Source organism: Gadus macrocephalus, chromosome 22 (genome assembly GCF_031168955.1).
Source record: "Gadus macrocephalus chromosome 22, ASM3116895v1".
NCBI lineage: Eukaryota > Metazoa > Chordata > Actinopteri > Gadiformes > Gadidae > Gadus > Gadus macrocephalus.
Genome location: NC_082403.1, coordinates 15931048 through 15946497, shown reverse-complemented (window position 1 = coordinate 15946497; position 15450 = coordinate 15931048). Strand labels below are relative to the sequence as shown.

The 15450-nt window shown below is 43.3% G+C and overlaps 1 protein-coding gene across 1 annotated transcript in view; it reads right to left on the bottom strand.

The window, feature by feature from the left end:
* The window catches only part of trappc9 (trafficking protein particle complex subunit 9), a 151413-nt gene that overhangs the window by 118814 nt on the left and 17149 nt on the right, over nucleotides 1–15450 (bottom strand). Inside the window, 2 exon segments of the mRNA XM_060043676.1 lie at nucleotides 1648–1733; nucleotides 13971–14116. Coding sequence (XP_059899659.1) covers nucleotides 1648–1733; nucleotides 13971–14116 — 232 coding nt within the window.

Sequence of the window (15450 nt, the reverse complement as noted above, 5' to 3'; positions counted from 1 at the left end):
ACGCAAAACTAAATCGAAAGACGTTGCACCCTGTTGAAATAGTCATGTATAGCCTATGCAAATATGCAGATTTAAGTATATCATGGCCTTCAGTGTTAGGCTTCTTCTGCTAAGCACATGACATGATTGAGGACTCACAGCCGCTTCCTACAGGGCTGCGTTCACCGAGAATGGGGTTCTCAAACGTACTCATGCAAAAAAAAAAAAAATCAAAGTCATAGCATTAGCCAACTAGCACAGCAGTGTGCTAGTTGTTCCCCATTACAACCATTACAACGTCTTTTAGGATTAATCCATCAAGACCGTCTGGATATTCTTGAGTTTTCAAAAACAAAGACGCACCTTGAAGAGGTGCGTCTTTGCTTTTGAAGATATTTTCTTCTTTTAGCCATTTGGCTGTAGAGTTTATTCTTTCTCCAGAGCTGATTACTCTTTTTTTTTTTTTACATACAAAGATCGTATCACTGCATCTTGTTTTGGTATCCAAGTCAATGTGGTGGATTTTAGATCTAACCACATTGCTTTACGATTCGGCATGAAAACTCCACGATTGCACAGAGATAACTTGATGAACGCATATGATTTGCGACTTTCAAGCAATTCTACAGCCGGAGAGTTTTAATGACCCTGATTCATATTCGGTCTCTAAATTAAAAGGAAATTAAGAGTATAGAGGCCTGGTTTTCACCATCCTGCCTTGGAAGACAACGATCTCCCGCACGTCTCCCGAATTAGTAGAATATCCGTATGATGGATTGTTATTTTAATCTGTCGCCTGTATCTGCGTGGCCGGCTATCTGTCGTAGTTGGATATGAAGTGAGTGTCAAATCATAAAGCAAAGCGTTGAGATGGCTGATGGTTAGATGAAGTCCCTAATACAATCATAACTCAGTGCGATGAGACACCTGCACGTTGTGATTGGCCGTCCGTCAGGCGGTCCTCCATCAGGTGTGAATGCTGCCAGCGCTCACCTCACACTCAAGCAGAGACGCGTGAACACAGCGGAGGAACATGAAGAATACTTTATGTCGGATGGATTTTGGTGGAGACATATATATTTTGTCATTTAAAAAAAGAAAACTTCTGCTTCTTAATTTGTGATTCACACCCTTACAAATGCACCGGGACGCAGTCTCTCACCTACCTCCATGCACAAGAAGGAAAAGAAAAAAATGTACAAAATAAAAGAGAGAGGCACTGCAGCACAATGTGTGAAACCATAAACAGTAATGACACTGCAGGGGGGATGGCGAGGTGGGTGGGGGTGATGTTTCCCGACCCATGCAATCATGACTGTATTAAAGTGTCAACAAAAAAGCTTTTAAAGAAGGGGGTCCTCAGATTAGGCTATCAAAGATAACCACAACACATTACCATTGGTGCCCTGCTGCAGAGCCTGGTGAAGTGGCGGAGAAAGGGAAGGTTTATGTTACCGAGGAGCCACTCCTCCGGCCGTCTATAGTAAAGCTGTCTGCCGCTAACAGCCTGTACTTGATGGCCACTGAAATCACTGCCTTGCAGATACATTAAGTAGGTAACAGCCCATTTGTAGCCTTGTCAAGGGGGTTCTTACGGAGATGGCCACGGGACCGGCTGGGCTTTCCATTGCTGGCTTTATTATTTTGTTTTGTGGGGGCTTTACTAACCATGTTCTCCACGCGCAGCTCGAACGGCATGGGGTTGTAGACCATGAGCTGCACCTCACACACGTCCCCCTGCACCCACTGGAAATCTGCAGGAGAGGAACACAAACAGCAGGGTAGATAGGGCTTACAAAGTGACCAGCAGATCCCACTTAACGATACTGTTGGACCCGATGATGTCATATTATCGCAACAAGAAACCTGGTTGATTCTTCTGGAATTGATTGTGAATAAGGACAGTAATCTTTATGGTCCGTAAATTGTGATATTTGTTTTGAGTCGATTCTAACAGATCCAGGTTAATCATAAATAAATACAGGTTTCTTAAATCACATCACAGTTAATCACAATAAATACAGGTAGGTCCAAACATTTTTGTTAGGACACGTTTGTTACAATAAATACAATAATAACTGCACAGTAGAGACAACCACAATAGGCATGGTTCAGGTGGGAATTTAGCATTTGGTATGAAGTAACTTTGGTGACGTTCTTTGTTGCCTGAGCAGCTCTAGAGCACCTTCCCGAAGGCAGTTTAAGGAAATCTTTAGAAAGGGGATAAACAGGGTCAGAAACACCAGCACTGTATATATACACTCCTTATTGCAGACTATTTTTGTTCTTGCCTATACCCTGCACACAATAAAACTTGGAACACAGACGGTACAGACCCGTACCTTGTTGAAGGTACAGACCCGGAAATGTTCTCGCTTGTATCGTGTGTGGATCCAATTTCCTGATTAAATGCAAGCGCTGCATTGATTTTCTTTTTATGTATTCTGTTTTGGCTGTAAAACTTAAAAGTGCAGGTTCCTAAATATTGAAGCTCCGCTACTGCTTCAACACGCTGATCATTAAGGCAAGGCAACTTTATTTATATAGCACTTTTCATACACAAGGCAGACTCAAAGTGCTTCACATATAAACATTGTCATACAATAAAATAAAATAATAGATAAGTAAAACAAAACATATGCAAGAAATGAGTAAAATAGAAAGTGCAATGTATTTAAGAGAAAATTAAATTGAAAGTTAAAAAAGGCTTTTTAGTAAGTAAAATTGAAAGTGCAATGTATTTAAGATCAGATCAACAGTCTCTCTGGAACCCAAGTCGGGACTACAACCCGACCTAAAGGAACTTGGTCCTTTCTCTGGAACTCCAATCCAGATTCTAGGACTCTAACCCAGACAGAACTTGGACACAAACTCAGGACTCTAACCCTTATACAAACAAACTCAGGACTCTAACCCTTATACAAACAAACTCAGGACTCTAACCCTTATACAAATACAAACTCAGGACTCCAACCCTTATACAAATACAAACTCAGGACTCTAACCCTTACACAAATACAAACTCAGGACTCTAACCCTTATACAAATAAACAAACTCAGGACTCTAACCCTTATACAACCTTTCTCTCTGGTATCAGATCATGTATTTTTCTGGTAAAAATAGAAAATAAAGGGGAAGTTAAAAAGGCATTTTAGTAAAATAAAGGTAAAGTATTTAAGATTTAGCAGAAAGCTAAAGCAAACATAAAAGTCTTCAATCTTGTTTTAAAGGTGCTCAGAGTTGGGGCAAGTCTTAAATCCTCAGGGAGTTTATTCCAGCTATTTGTTGCATAGTAACTAAATCCTGCTTTCCCATGTTTCGTGTTTACTCTGGGGATAATTAACAGATTGGTCTCAGAAGATCTTAGTGTTCTAGAAGGCTTATGTAGTGGAAGCATATCAGTTAAATATTTTGGGCCTAAACCATGTAGGGATTTATAGGTTAGCAACATGATTTTAAAATCAATTCTCTGACCTACAGGAAGCCAATGTAACGATTTAAGAATTGGTGTAATATGTTCAAATTTTTTGGTCTTTGTTAAAACTCTAGCAGCAGCATTCAGAACAAGCTGAAGCTTCCTTAGAGTTTGTTTTGGGAGACCTGTAAGGAGACCATTGCAGTAATCAAGCTTACTAGTGATAAAGGCATGTACAAGTTTTTGTAAGTCTTCGGTGGACATGAGCCCTCTAAGTCTTGCTACATTTTTAAGGTGATAATATGCAGATTTTGTAACTGATTTGATGTCACTTTCGAAATGTAAATCAGAATCCATGATAACCCCTAGATTTCTGGCTTTGATTTAGGTTTTCAGGGACAGAGAGTGAAGGTGTTGGGTTACTTTAAGCCTTTCCGTTTTAGCACCAAATACAATTATCTGTTTTATCCTCATTTAGCTGAAGGAAATTTCGGCACATCCAGTCTTTCACTTGCTCAATGCACTGGCACAGCAGATCTATGGGCCGATAGTCATTTGGTGATAGCGATACATAGATTTGCGTGTCATCAGCATAGCAATGATGGTCAATATTGTTATTATGCATGATTTGCCCTAGTGGGAGCATGTAGATGTTGAATAAAGAGGGTCCTAAGATCAAACCTTGTGGGACTCCACACATCACGTTGGTTGATTCTGATACAAAGTCGCCAATGGAAACAAAGTAGTTCCTATTTTGTAGGTAGGATCTGAACCAATTTAAGACTGTGCCTGAAAGCCCCACCCAGTTTTCTAACCTGTCCAAAAGTATTGTATGGTCTACAGTGTCGAATGCAGCACTGAGGTCTAGTAGCATTAGTATTGAGGTTTTGCCAGAGTCTGTGTTAAGACGGATGTCGTTTACAACTTTAATGAGGGCGGTCTCAGTGCTGTGCAGGGGTCGAAATCCTGATTGGAAGGTGTCATAACAACCAGTTGATGCCAGGAAGTGATTAAGTTGCTGGAGGACAACTTTCTCAATGATTTTACTTATGAAGGGTAGATTTGATATTGGTCTGTAGTTGTTAATAATAGAGGTATCTAGGCTCCGCTTTTTTAAAAGGGGTTTAATAACTGCAGTTTTCAGGGCTTTTGGGAAGTTGCCTGACTGGAGAGAGTTGTTAACTATCTGCAATATGTCTATTGCTAGGCAGTCAAAAACATTCTTAAAGAGGTTGGTAGGTAAAGAATCAAGGCAACAGGTGGATGGCTTTAGTTGTGTAACAGTTTCCACAAGAGTTTTAGAGTCAATAACATTAAAGCATGCCATCCCTGCCACGTTACTTTTGCCTGAACAGGGTGGTAGTCCAACATTTTAGTTTGAAGTGGAGACATTGATGGCACGTCTGATGCCTTCAATTTTATCAGTATAAAAAGCTGCAAACTCATTGCATTTCTGCGTGGAATGGAGATCAGGTGGAATTTGTGTTGGGGGGTTGGTCAGTCTGTCAACAGTTGCAAATAGGGTTTTTGCATTATTAGTATTGGTTTTAATGATATTAGAGAAAAATGTTTCTCTAGCACTTTTTAAGTCTGAATTGTAGGCACGGAGGCTCTCTTTGTAGATATCATGGTGAATATGAAGTTTTGTTTTACGCCAGATGCGCTCAACCTTCCTGCATTCTTTTTTCTGTGCTGTTACAGAAGCAGCTTTTCTCCAGGGTGCCTTTTGCTTTCCAGAAATCGTTTTAACCTTATAAGGTGCAATGACATCCATGACTTTCAAAATTTTCAAATTAAAGTTTTCTACAAGATCATCAGCAGAACATGGGTTGAGAGGTGGTAGTAAGGAGATGGCCTTTCTAAAAAGTACATAAGATTCTTCATTGAGATATATTAAAGAAAACACAAAAGTGGTCAGACAAGGAAGGATCAGTCACAGAGAGATCAGAAACATTGAGGCCCTTTGTGATAACCAGGTCTAGAGTGTGCCCCTTACAATGAGTAGTCTCTTTCACATGTTGGGACAGTTCAAATGTGTCCAAAATGGTAAAAAGTTTTTTTGCACACTTGTCATTAAAATCATCAGTATGAAAATTGCATTTCAATACAGCACAAAGGTATTCGAATGATGGAAAATCACCAAATAACATCTGTTTCCCCTGAAAAACATTTTTAAATATAACAGCAACCCCTCCACCTCTTTTTCCAGATCTACATGCATCAAAAAAGTTATAGTTGGGAGGAGCTGTCTCTATCAGAACGGTTGCACTGTTATTTTGTTCCAGCCATGTTTCAGTTAAAAACATAAAATCCAGTTTAGAGGTGGTAATAAAATCATTAACTAAAAATGATTTGTTATTAAGAGACCTAACATTAAGTAGACCCATCCTGATGGTGTTGTTGATAGGCTTTAAGGTTGTTTTTGGTTTGGAGGCAATATGTAAGAGATTTGTGAGGTTAGCAGTGTGTCTAAGTTTCCCTTTGTTTACTCTCTTAGTGGTTACAGCAGGAGTGCAAAAGTTGCCATGTTTTGACATAGGCAACCTTGGGTTCAGCAGATTATGCGAAACGTCCTTTATACTTTGTCTACGGCTGAACCCTTTTTTGTCTCAGTAATACTCAGGACTACTATCAGTACAGGGGGCGGGGGGCTGGGGCTCCCTCCACTTTGGTGTTATCAGCCTGTGGGCTTGACCTGGCGATGCTATCATTGACACAGATGCAAGTTTGATGCCAACATATTCCAGTTTCTTAAATTCAGCTGGAAAATCGCAAAGGGAGGAGACAGTGGAGCTGGAGTTGTTGTTGTGGCTATGGGAGAGATGAGGCTGGAGGTCATTGTCGATGGGGGAGTGCAGAGGAGGTGGCCGTTCCTCGCCAAGCCAGCATCAGCGATGGGGGAAGGCACAGTGTTGATGGCGTCGGGCGGGCTGTTGTCTCTCTTCAAGGTCTGTGGGCTGTCTGCTATCTGTGTGTCAGATAGTGGCAGAGTAGATGTGTGGGGGAGGCTGTAGTCTCGCTTCTTCTCAACCTGTGCTCTGATTGTGGCCTGTGCGTCAGACAATGGAGATTTGTGGGAAAGCGAGAAGAGAAGATTGTCCCTCAACAGTTTTGAGCCTAACCTGTTTGGGTGTAGGCCATCTGCTCTGAAAAGATATTTGCGCCCCCAGAATAAGTTGAAATTGTCAATAAAGCCCCTTAAAGCACTGTCCGTCCGGACGCATCTCGGGGCTCAGGGGTGCATGGGTGGCGGGCGCGTTCGTGGACTCTTGAAGTGGCAGGAACCGGTTCTTCAGTGGCAGGGTTAATTTCAGTGACGGGCTAATCCGGCTGATACATGTAACTTTAGCTTTGGCTAGTTTAGCATTTGGCGTTGAGTGATCTTGTTAATTCACTTTGGTATGTTGTTTTGGCTTAGCGCCGACTCTGTGCCAGTGAGACGCAGCTGGAACTGTCTCTCTCTTGTCCAGCTTCGGGAAGGATACAGTGTAACTTTGATCATCTTGCTGTATCTGAGTGAGCTCAGCAAACTCACCCATCGGCACTGTATCCTGTAGGAGTCCTTTGCATTTTTCTAATGCTGCTAGTCTCGTTTCAAATAAAGCCACCGTCTGTTGCAGTTTGGTGCAGTCTGTGCATTTCCCAGTCTCCGTGCCTGAGATATCCGAGTACAGAGGCATGTTGGCGATAGGAAAGTCCAAGGCTTTTTCTGCGGTCTGATCCGGGAGTAAAAAGTGCCAAAATGTATTGTTGAATCGAGCGATGGAGGACGACGGAAACAAACTATATACTGTTAGGTATTATGATCATGAAATAAAATAAGATAAAGTAGATCTGAACGATGAATTAAGTAGTTTTTTCCAATGCCTAGCGGAGCTTCGGGAAACATGACCTCTCTCTCTGCTGCCTCTCTCTATATTAATCAAAACAGATGGAGATTTATTACTGGTATGGCGAGTCTCCCACAAACCAGCTCCTCAGTTGTACTTTGGTAAGTAAAAAGGACGCTGTCTCCCATCACCTACTAAGCTCACCAATATAGCAGACGTATTCAGACTGAAGAACTTGGTTCCTCGTCTGCATGATACCGATTCGCAGCATGTCATCAGCATATGTATACAACTGTCCGGTTGAGTCCATCATTTGAATTTCATCAGTGTATATGGAAAAAAAACAGGTGAGGGCCCAATGCCTTCAAGTGCTGCTGCATTTTAGCTGTAGATCTTTACCAATCGTATTTATCAATGTCAACGTTGTGTCTCCAGTACCTAGGCCCTTCCTGTATGCAAATAGAGGTGTGACAAACCGTTCACTGGCCTTTCATACTTGAAAACTCCAAACATCAGGTCCCAAGATGATCAGAAGTTCCCCTTCCACACATACAACACAAGCCGCAACATACGTGTTCACACATACTAGAGATACTCTGTAAACTTTGGGCGAGGGGGTGGTATTAAAAAACAGTGCTTGCATTTCCCCCACCTTAACATTTCATAACACTGCACACAGAAATGACATTTTAATGATAATAGCAGAGCAAGACATAAATGAACCGTAGAACCAAACCATTATAGTCAGCTCAAGAAGACAAGTCCTCTGCATTTAATTTGCGCTCTGCAAACACATACATGTCCTTTAGAAGAACAAACGCCAATGTGGATTACTCCGGGCCAGGGTGACAGAAAAATAAAGTGAAATAATCCTCATTTGAATGGGAAGGTGCTGTGGTGGCTTATGGTGTTGGGTGATGTAACAGCCGTCGCTTCACAGAGTGAGATTAACTGAGCCGCCGGGTAAACAAAACGGTTCTGGGGGTTCGTGCTATGAAGCAGTCGGCTCGGAATTGCATTGTGGTTAATTCACTCCGACAGGTTGTTACGCTCGTGTCTTATGGCAATACTGTTGTCCAAGGCCTCAATAATTGGCGGTGCTGCGGGGGCGCTGATGGAGGGGAGCTGTGGATGTAAATTATGTAATTAAAAAGAAGAAGGACGCAAGTGACAAATCGGAGATATCTGAAGAAAAGTGAAGGAAAAAGGCACAAAAAACACCAAAACAGCTCCAGGTCTGATGGCGTGCCCCGGGTTCTCTCGCAGGGTGCCAATTAACAAGTGGAATGCTCCTCTGATGCCGGAACAGAAAAAAAAAGACCTAATCTTTTGAGTCACGCTCCCCACACACACACACACACTATCTTAGTGAGGCTTCAGATACACTGAAGAAACGTGAGGAAGAACATACTTTTTATACAGTCGCCGGGGGAAAAACACTGAATAAACCCCTAGACAAACACACAAACAAACAAACCTCACACGTCTCTAAACAGCTGCATGGTTAGCTAAACGCATGCTCCCGGTTAGCTTCCACTTTTCAGAAAAGGATAATTATTGTTCTGATGAAAGCTGTGATGATGCAAAAATGCAAAGGGCTGAGGGCATTGGTGGGGGGAAAATGCGGGAAATGTCGCAAACTGAATAATGCATAAATCGGTTTCCTATGTGACCTCAAGCCCCCCTGCCACCCAAACACACGCACAAGTGCATTCACTCCAACACAAAGCGTGACTCCTGGGCTGATTCATTAGCACATCTCATTAGGGGACTCGCACGAGAACGTCTCAGAGTTGTACATGACATAATAACCAACAAGGCAAAGGAATAACCCAACTAAAGGAATAACCCAACTAAAATTACAAACTAGCAAGGCGGCCGATGGTTGTTCTTTCCTAATCACAACCTCGTCTGTCACGTGCGAGTGTGCATGTGTGTGTGTGGGTGCGTACTTCCAAACCTTACTGCTGTTATGAACACCTCTCACAACAATATGTCATAGTCTGTCACACTTTGCTAGACGGACACGAGTAAGCAGGAGACGAAGAAAAGCCCTTTCTGGAAGTTGGCTTGTCCTTTAAGCTCTGTATACCTTGCTAGACATATGCTTCGATGGTAGACTATACTGCAGTCTGGCTATACTGCTCACTGATTCAGAAAGGATGTCCAGGTGGGAAACCAACCTTTACTCACACACAGCAGCCTCCCCATGGAAAGAGTCTCAGGTCTATACGCAAGATAGCCGCACAAGGAACGCACCTGGAAATGTGCAATTACTGTGCCCTTAATTTGATTTGGCTTGATGAAACACTGTGGACCACCATGTGTCCCGTTAGGAGGCCTTTGAATAACAGCTGGGTATCTGTCAAGTTGTTTTATAACTTCCCCCCCCTCCCCGTTTCCTTTGCACGTGTTCCTTAAGACCAGCCTCTGCCCCGAGAGACTTTGATAAAGCCAGCCCTCTGCCGGTTAAAAGAAAAGAAACATTCTTATGAGCGCACAGCGGCCCATAAAAGCCCTACTCCCCTCCTTCCGCAGCTAACGATAGCATGGTTTATATGGAGGGCTGCCAGAATGAGTGTAAAGCCTGCAGATGGGTGCGGTGACCCACCCGGCACTGAACGCCAGGAGTTTGGGAAAGATCCACAGACGACTGGGTTCATCCGGAACAAATGAGAAACTAAGGGAAAGTTATCTTGCTGCGACGAGTGGTTCCCCTATCGAGCGGATGGATATCGAGGATCGAAGGTGGAGATATTAAATGAAAGCTCAATACCCAAGCTCCATTGACCACCCAATGAAACGGGCAGCGAGCTGCGCATCGTCCATTTGGTTTAGATGTCTCTTTACAACTTGCAGCCAGCGAATCCTGTTGCCCACCTGCACACTGCAGAGTAGTCGCTTTTTATGTTATAGGATATATACTGCTCAGCATATATACTGAACCCATAAGTAACGTCAATATCCGAGCAAGTCTGCATTTTCCTGCTCCTAATATTGCAGGCACAGTGTATCATCATCTCACAGAACATAAAGTAAGCACCAAGGTTGTCAGAGCCGCTGGTCTAATGTGATAGGCTAGCACAATTTGGAAAGATCCAAAATACAGCTTTCCGACCCACAGCTCGGAAGTTTCCCCCGAATGGATGTGTGCCGCCGTCTGCGTCCAGGGCTCCTCGGGACCGGGCCGTTTGCCAAGGTGCCCCTCTGAATCAGGACAGAACAATAAGGAACCGTCCCTTTGCAGTTAGCACTAGTTTGCTCTTTGATCACCCGAAACCTCAAATATTCTGTTGACGTACTCATACCTCCAACTATTCTGTTTGAAAAAGAATATCTCCTCACAACAGATGGCGGGCGGGAGTCGGGATGTCACGACGCCATGCCGACATGGTTATGTTTCTAGTACGGAATGATCAAGTACAAATATTTCCTTTGGATTACTAGCTGCCTAACGCTATTGGCTTTACAATGAAACAGCTTGAATTTGGATATTTGATTTAAAAAGAGCCTCTTCCCAAATTGGAAGAAAATGCAATGGACTAAAATTAACAACAGGACTGGGCGTTGAGCCTCAAATGCTTGGATTGCAACGGAGGAGGAAAAGAGAAACAGTTAAAGTGACAGAAATGTCTAGGCGGAACCCAAGCCCCCGGTCCACAGAGCAGGTGTCAAGGGCGAGGTACCGAGCTGTGCATGGGCTCACCGCAGCCAGGACTATTAATCTCAATGTCTTGATCAAACCTGGCCTTTGCTTTTTCCTCAAACAGTCTCAGAGCAATTGCACAGAAAAAACAATCTCCCAATACAGAATCTGGGGTTTTATGGCTCCAGCATTAACATGAGTCATAGAGTATGACTGACAAAAAAGAACAGGTAAATAAATGTACAAGGGCACAAGACGCAAAATCACACACACACACACACACACACACACACACACACACACACACACACACACACACACACACACACACACACACACACACACACACACACACACACACACACACACACACACACACACACACACACACAGGCCAAGAAAAGTAGCTTGGATTGTCCCATCAGCAAAAAACCTACAGTGAAGCGAGTGATTTCTGCACTGCCATAATACACCTGCACTTTGAGGGTGGAACTGTTATTTCGGCTCTGCTGTAAGATCAAGATCGGCAGTCTAAGACTCAGACACAGTGCACATATCACTGATTGCAGAGCATGGCGGCTAACCACCAGCTAGAATTTATTATCATTTAAGGGGATTTGTTTTCTACTCAGGGAAGGAAAGTTGAAAACGGAACCCACTTGTGACTCGTGGCCTCAGGCTATAACACAGTGTGAAATCAACCAACGCATTGTTAAGCCAGTCTAATGAAATAAAAAAACAAAACAAAAAGGAAGTTGAACTTCTTTGCAACAAATATTAATCATCTCCATTCTATGCAAGTCTGAACAGAGGATGTAGAACAAAGCACTACCTGACGTTCATGAATAAGGAGGAAATGTGATAATGATTTTAAAGTGACGGACAACAGAAATCTGTTATTTTAATCTTATTATATTATTTAATGTTAGCTAGTTGTGCATAAAAGGTGCAGTATATCTGGTTTAGTGGCATCTAGGGGTGTGAGGCTGAAACCAACTGAATCGTCAAGGCATGTCCGTCAATATGAGGAATGCACCCGAATGTATGCAGCAGTTGGCACCACAGCACGACCAAAGACGAGCGTGACTGAGCAATCAATGAAGTCATCATACGCTGCTGGTGTTACGAGCCGTTTACATAAGATACAATTATATTCATATTACCTATATTTATACTACCATATTTATTCATGTTGAATATTTGCATAGTTTCTCAAAAAAATTGCACAATAAAAAAAAATACTTTTCACGTTCATACTATTTCTGATGCCTCACTCTTTCTTGTAATATAAGGTTAAAGTACATATTTTAGCTTAATAAAACTAATGTATTTAACTAAGAAGGGCTACTAACATATGATTCAGATTTTTTTCTCATATACCATGAAATAATATCGATACCGTCCGGACAGTGGGAAATACTGTGATATGAATTTTATCTAATACCTCCCACCCCCAACCATGAGCCATCTGCCATGTCTCTGTGTGGATTTTAAGTATATCTGTATTTTTGGATGATTCTAAAAGACTTGGTGAAACACCGTACATTTCACACGTCATAGAGACGAAGACCTGAATCGGGATGGGCCGTGTGTGGTTTCCTGGATGAAGAAAGGCATGTGCTTTGAAACAAATCTGCAGAGATGATCAAAGGCCCCGAGATGAAGGCCCTGATGCCTCTGACTCAGCATGGCAACGTGTCCTCTGCTGACACCCCCCATCAGACACAACCGCAGCCTTTCACCCTACTCTAGTCGCTACTGAAATATGAAGCTGGAACCATGTCAGCCCGAGTTCAGAAGCCTATAAAACTTTCAAATGTACCCGTGTGGGCCAGGCACCAAACAAGTAGTATTCTCTCATATGCTGAGGACCTCCAGTGTGTCGGGCGTAGGGATGGATCCAAACGTTCAATTCTCACGGTACATTTCTGAGCAGTAAGACACCCAGTACGGCACCCAGTACGGCACCCAGTGAAACCCGCGTTACATTGAAGCTCTGCTGTAACCAGGTCAGACTCGGACCAAGAGTGTCAGAAAGCCACTGACGAACTCCACAAACCGCCTACGTGATATTTTGAAGCATTATTCAAATTTTAACCATATTCCAGAAATGACCTGCACCTTTTCAAATATTTAGGAGGTATTTTTCTTTTGTCACCAACTGGAACGTCAGCATCCCTCTGCCCACTTGTCACGAGACTAAGGGGCTATTATTTCCACCCACACACACACACACACACACACACACACACACACACACACACACACACACACACACACACACACACACACACACACACACACACACACACACACACACACACACACACACACACACACACACACGCTTGAGGTCCTGTGAGTATACAAGAGGAAGCAGGTGCATGACGAGGCCCACAGACATGATTCACACAGACAGACACACACCCCTTTCCAGTGTACATGATGAATCCAAAAGTAATGGAGAGTGAAGCGAACACTCCTCTACTCTAGTGATTAAGATTTATGTAAGAGACCTTCGATTCAATTGGATGATGAGGAAGGTTTGAGGCATGCATTAGATTAACGCCTGAGCCCCCTGGTTCCTGGTAATGGTTACGAGATTCACCTGAGGAAATACAACTAATTTGACTTTTTTGTTCCCAACTAGTTTACTTTCAAATGAATCAATAAAAAAAACAAAAATAATGAAAAAAGCTTCCTCTCAATTAAAACAAACAAATGGAAAAATCTAAAAGAATCCAGATACATTTTATTCTGTAGCAAACAAGGCAAACAACTGTTAATCAGGGATTCAAACTTCCAATCGATTTGCCTCAATGTGGTAAATCAGTTACAGCCAGCCATCTGTTCACTGATAGCACAAAGTATCAATCAAAGGGAAGCAACTTCTATTTTAGTTTGCCTACATTGGGAAAGGAACACAACGCGTGGTACGCTGTGATGCGGTGACTCACTTTCTGAGAAACAAATAAACAATCTGTCAGCTCACTGAATGCACAATAAAGTGTGTGTGTGTGTGTGTGTGTGTGTGTGCGTGTGTCTGTGTGTGCGTTTGTGTGTGCGCGTGCGTGTGCGTGTGTGTGCGCGTGTGCTCACCTATCTTCTTGCAGCGCTCCTCTCCGCGGTTGTGCATGATGATGGGTGAGTAGATGAAGGGGCTGGCGGTGGACATGTTCTGTCCCAGCAGGCCTTTCACCTTGTGGGGCCGCAGGCTGGCCGGCAGATCCAGAAGCTTCACCGACCTATTTTGGCGGGGAGAGGACATTATGGTGAGGGTGGAGGAGTGGGGGGGGGAGTGATGCGGTAGAGGGGGACCGAAATTGAGCAGAGCTCGTGAAGGATGTTGCTGCCACTGTTGTACCACCGCTACGTCCAGACGGCTCCGGGGCTGAAGGTGTAACGAGTGGCCCATTCATCACCTGTAGGTGTGGGGGAGGCCATCCGTCTCCCCCCTGTTAGCGAGCAGCCGCGGAGGGGAGAGAGACAGGTGCCTCAGCCTCCTGGCACCCTCACTTGGTCAGGGCGGGCTAATAGGCTGCCCGCATCCCACCACTCTACCCCCCCCCCCACCTGCTCTGCAACAAGATAGGTGAGCATACACTCACACATTCACACACTCACACACACGCACACATGCACTCACACACACACACACACACCGACGCACGCACCTACACAGACAAACAGACAGACAGACAGACAGACAGACAGACAGACAGACAGACACCTGACTAAACACCTACGTAACATAGCGCATTCCATTTAAAGCGTGCGCCTGCAATTAAAACTTTACCGCAGATCAGTGATTAAAAAAGTGAATTCCATGCGATGGTTTTCGATTGGGGACCCCTTGTGGCCTCCTGCAAATCACACTAATGTCACTTCAGTAACCAGGGCCGCTTGGTGGCAAATTGAACAAGACAGATACTTTAGATAGATATAAATATGTGATTTTCTAGGACATTGCAAATTTGTCCATTGCCACAACGCGCGGGTTTTGAGCTGATGAGTCATTGGAGTGTATTAATATGCCAATCAAAAATATGCTTTTGGCTTTGCCCAATATAGTGGCTACCATGGTTAACCAGGGCTAAGGGACAAATCTATCACTTTCATTACATTAGATTGTGCTTTTTGCAAATACAATTACTTTTACTGACACCTGCAGTTTGGAGCCATACATTTGATATAGATGGAGTGACATTTAGTATATATTTCTTAAATATTTGGAAATAGTGAATTAAGAAGTGTCAAGGGGGCAATAGATGATGTCCCTTTTGAAGTATCGATTGTGCTGTGTTGTGGTACGTTCTCCAACACTGATTCTTGATGAGGAGCATCCTTTTTTGAGCTGCTGTATCGGCCTTAATCATCCAACAGCAATCTTAGTTCTAACTTCATTCCAAACGCTAGGTAGTTGACATCTTGTGCTTCTTAAAGCTAGCTGGGTGAAGGGCAGCGAGTGCTGAATGCAGATTTTGCCATAGAGTATAAATCCCAAAGCACACAGTGCTTACTTCAGTTCATATTTATAGCACAAGCAGAAAAAGAAATAGAATCATGTGGTAACATGATT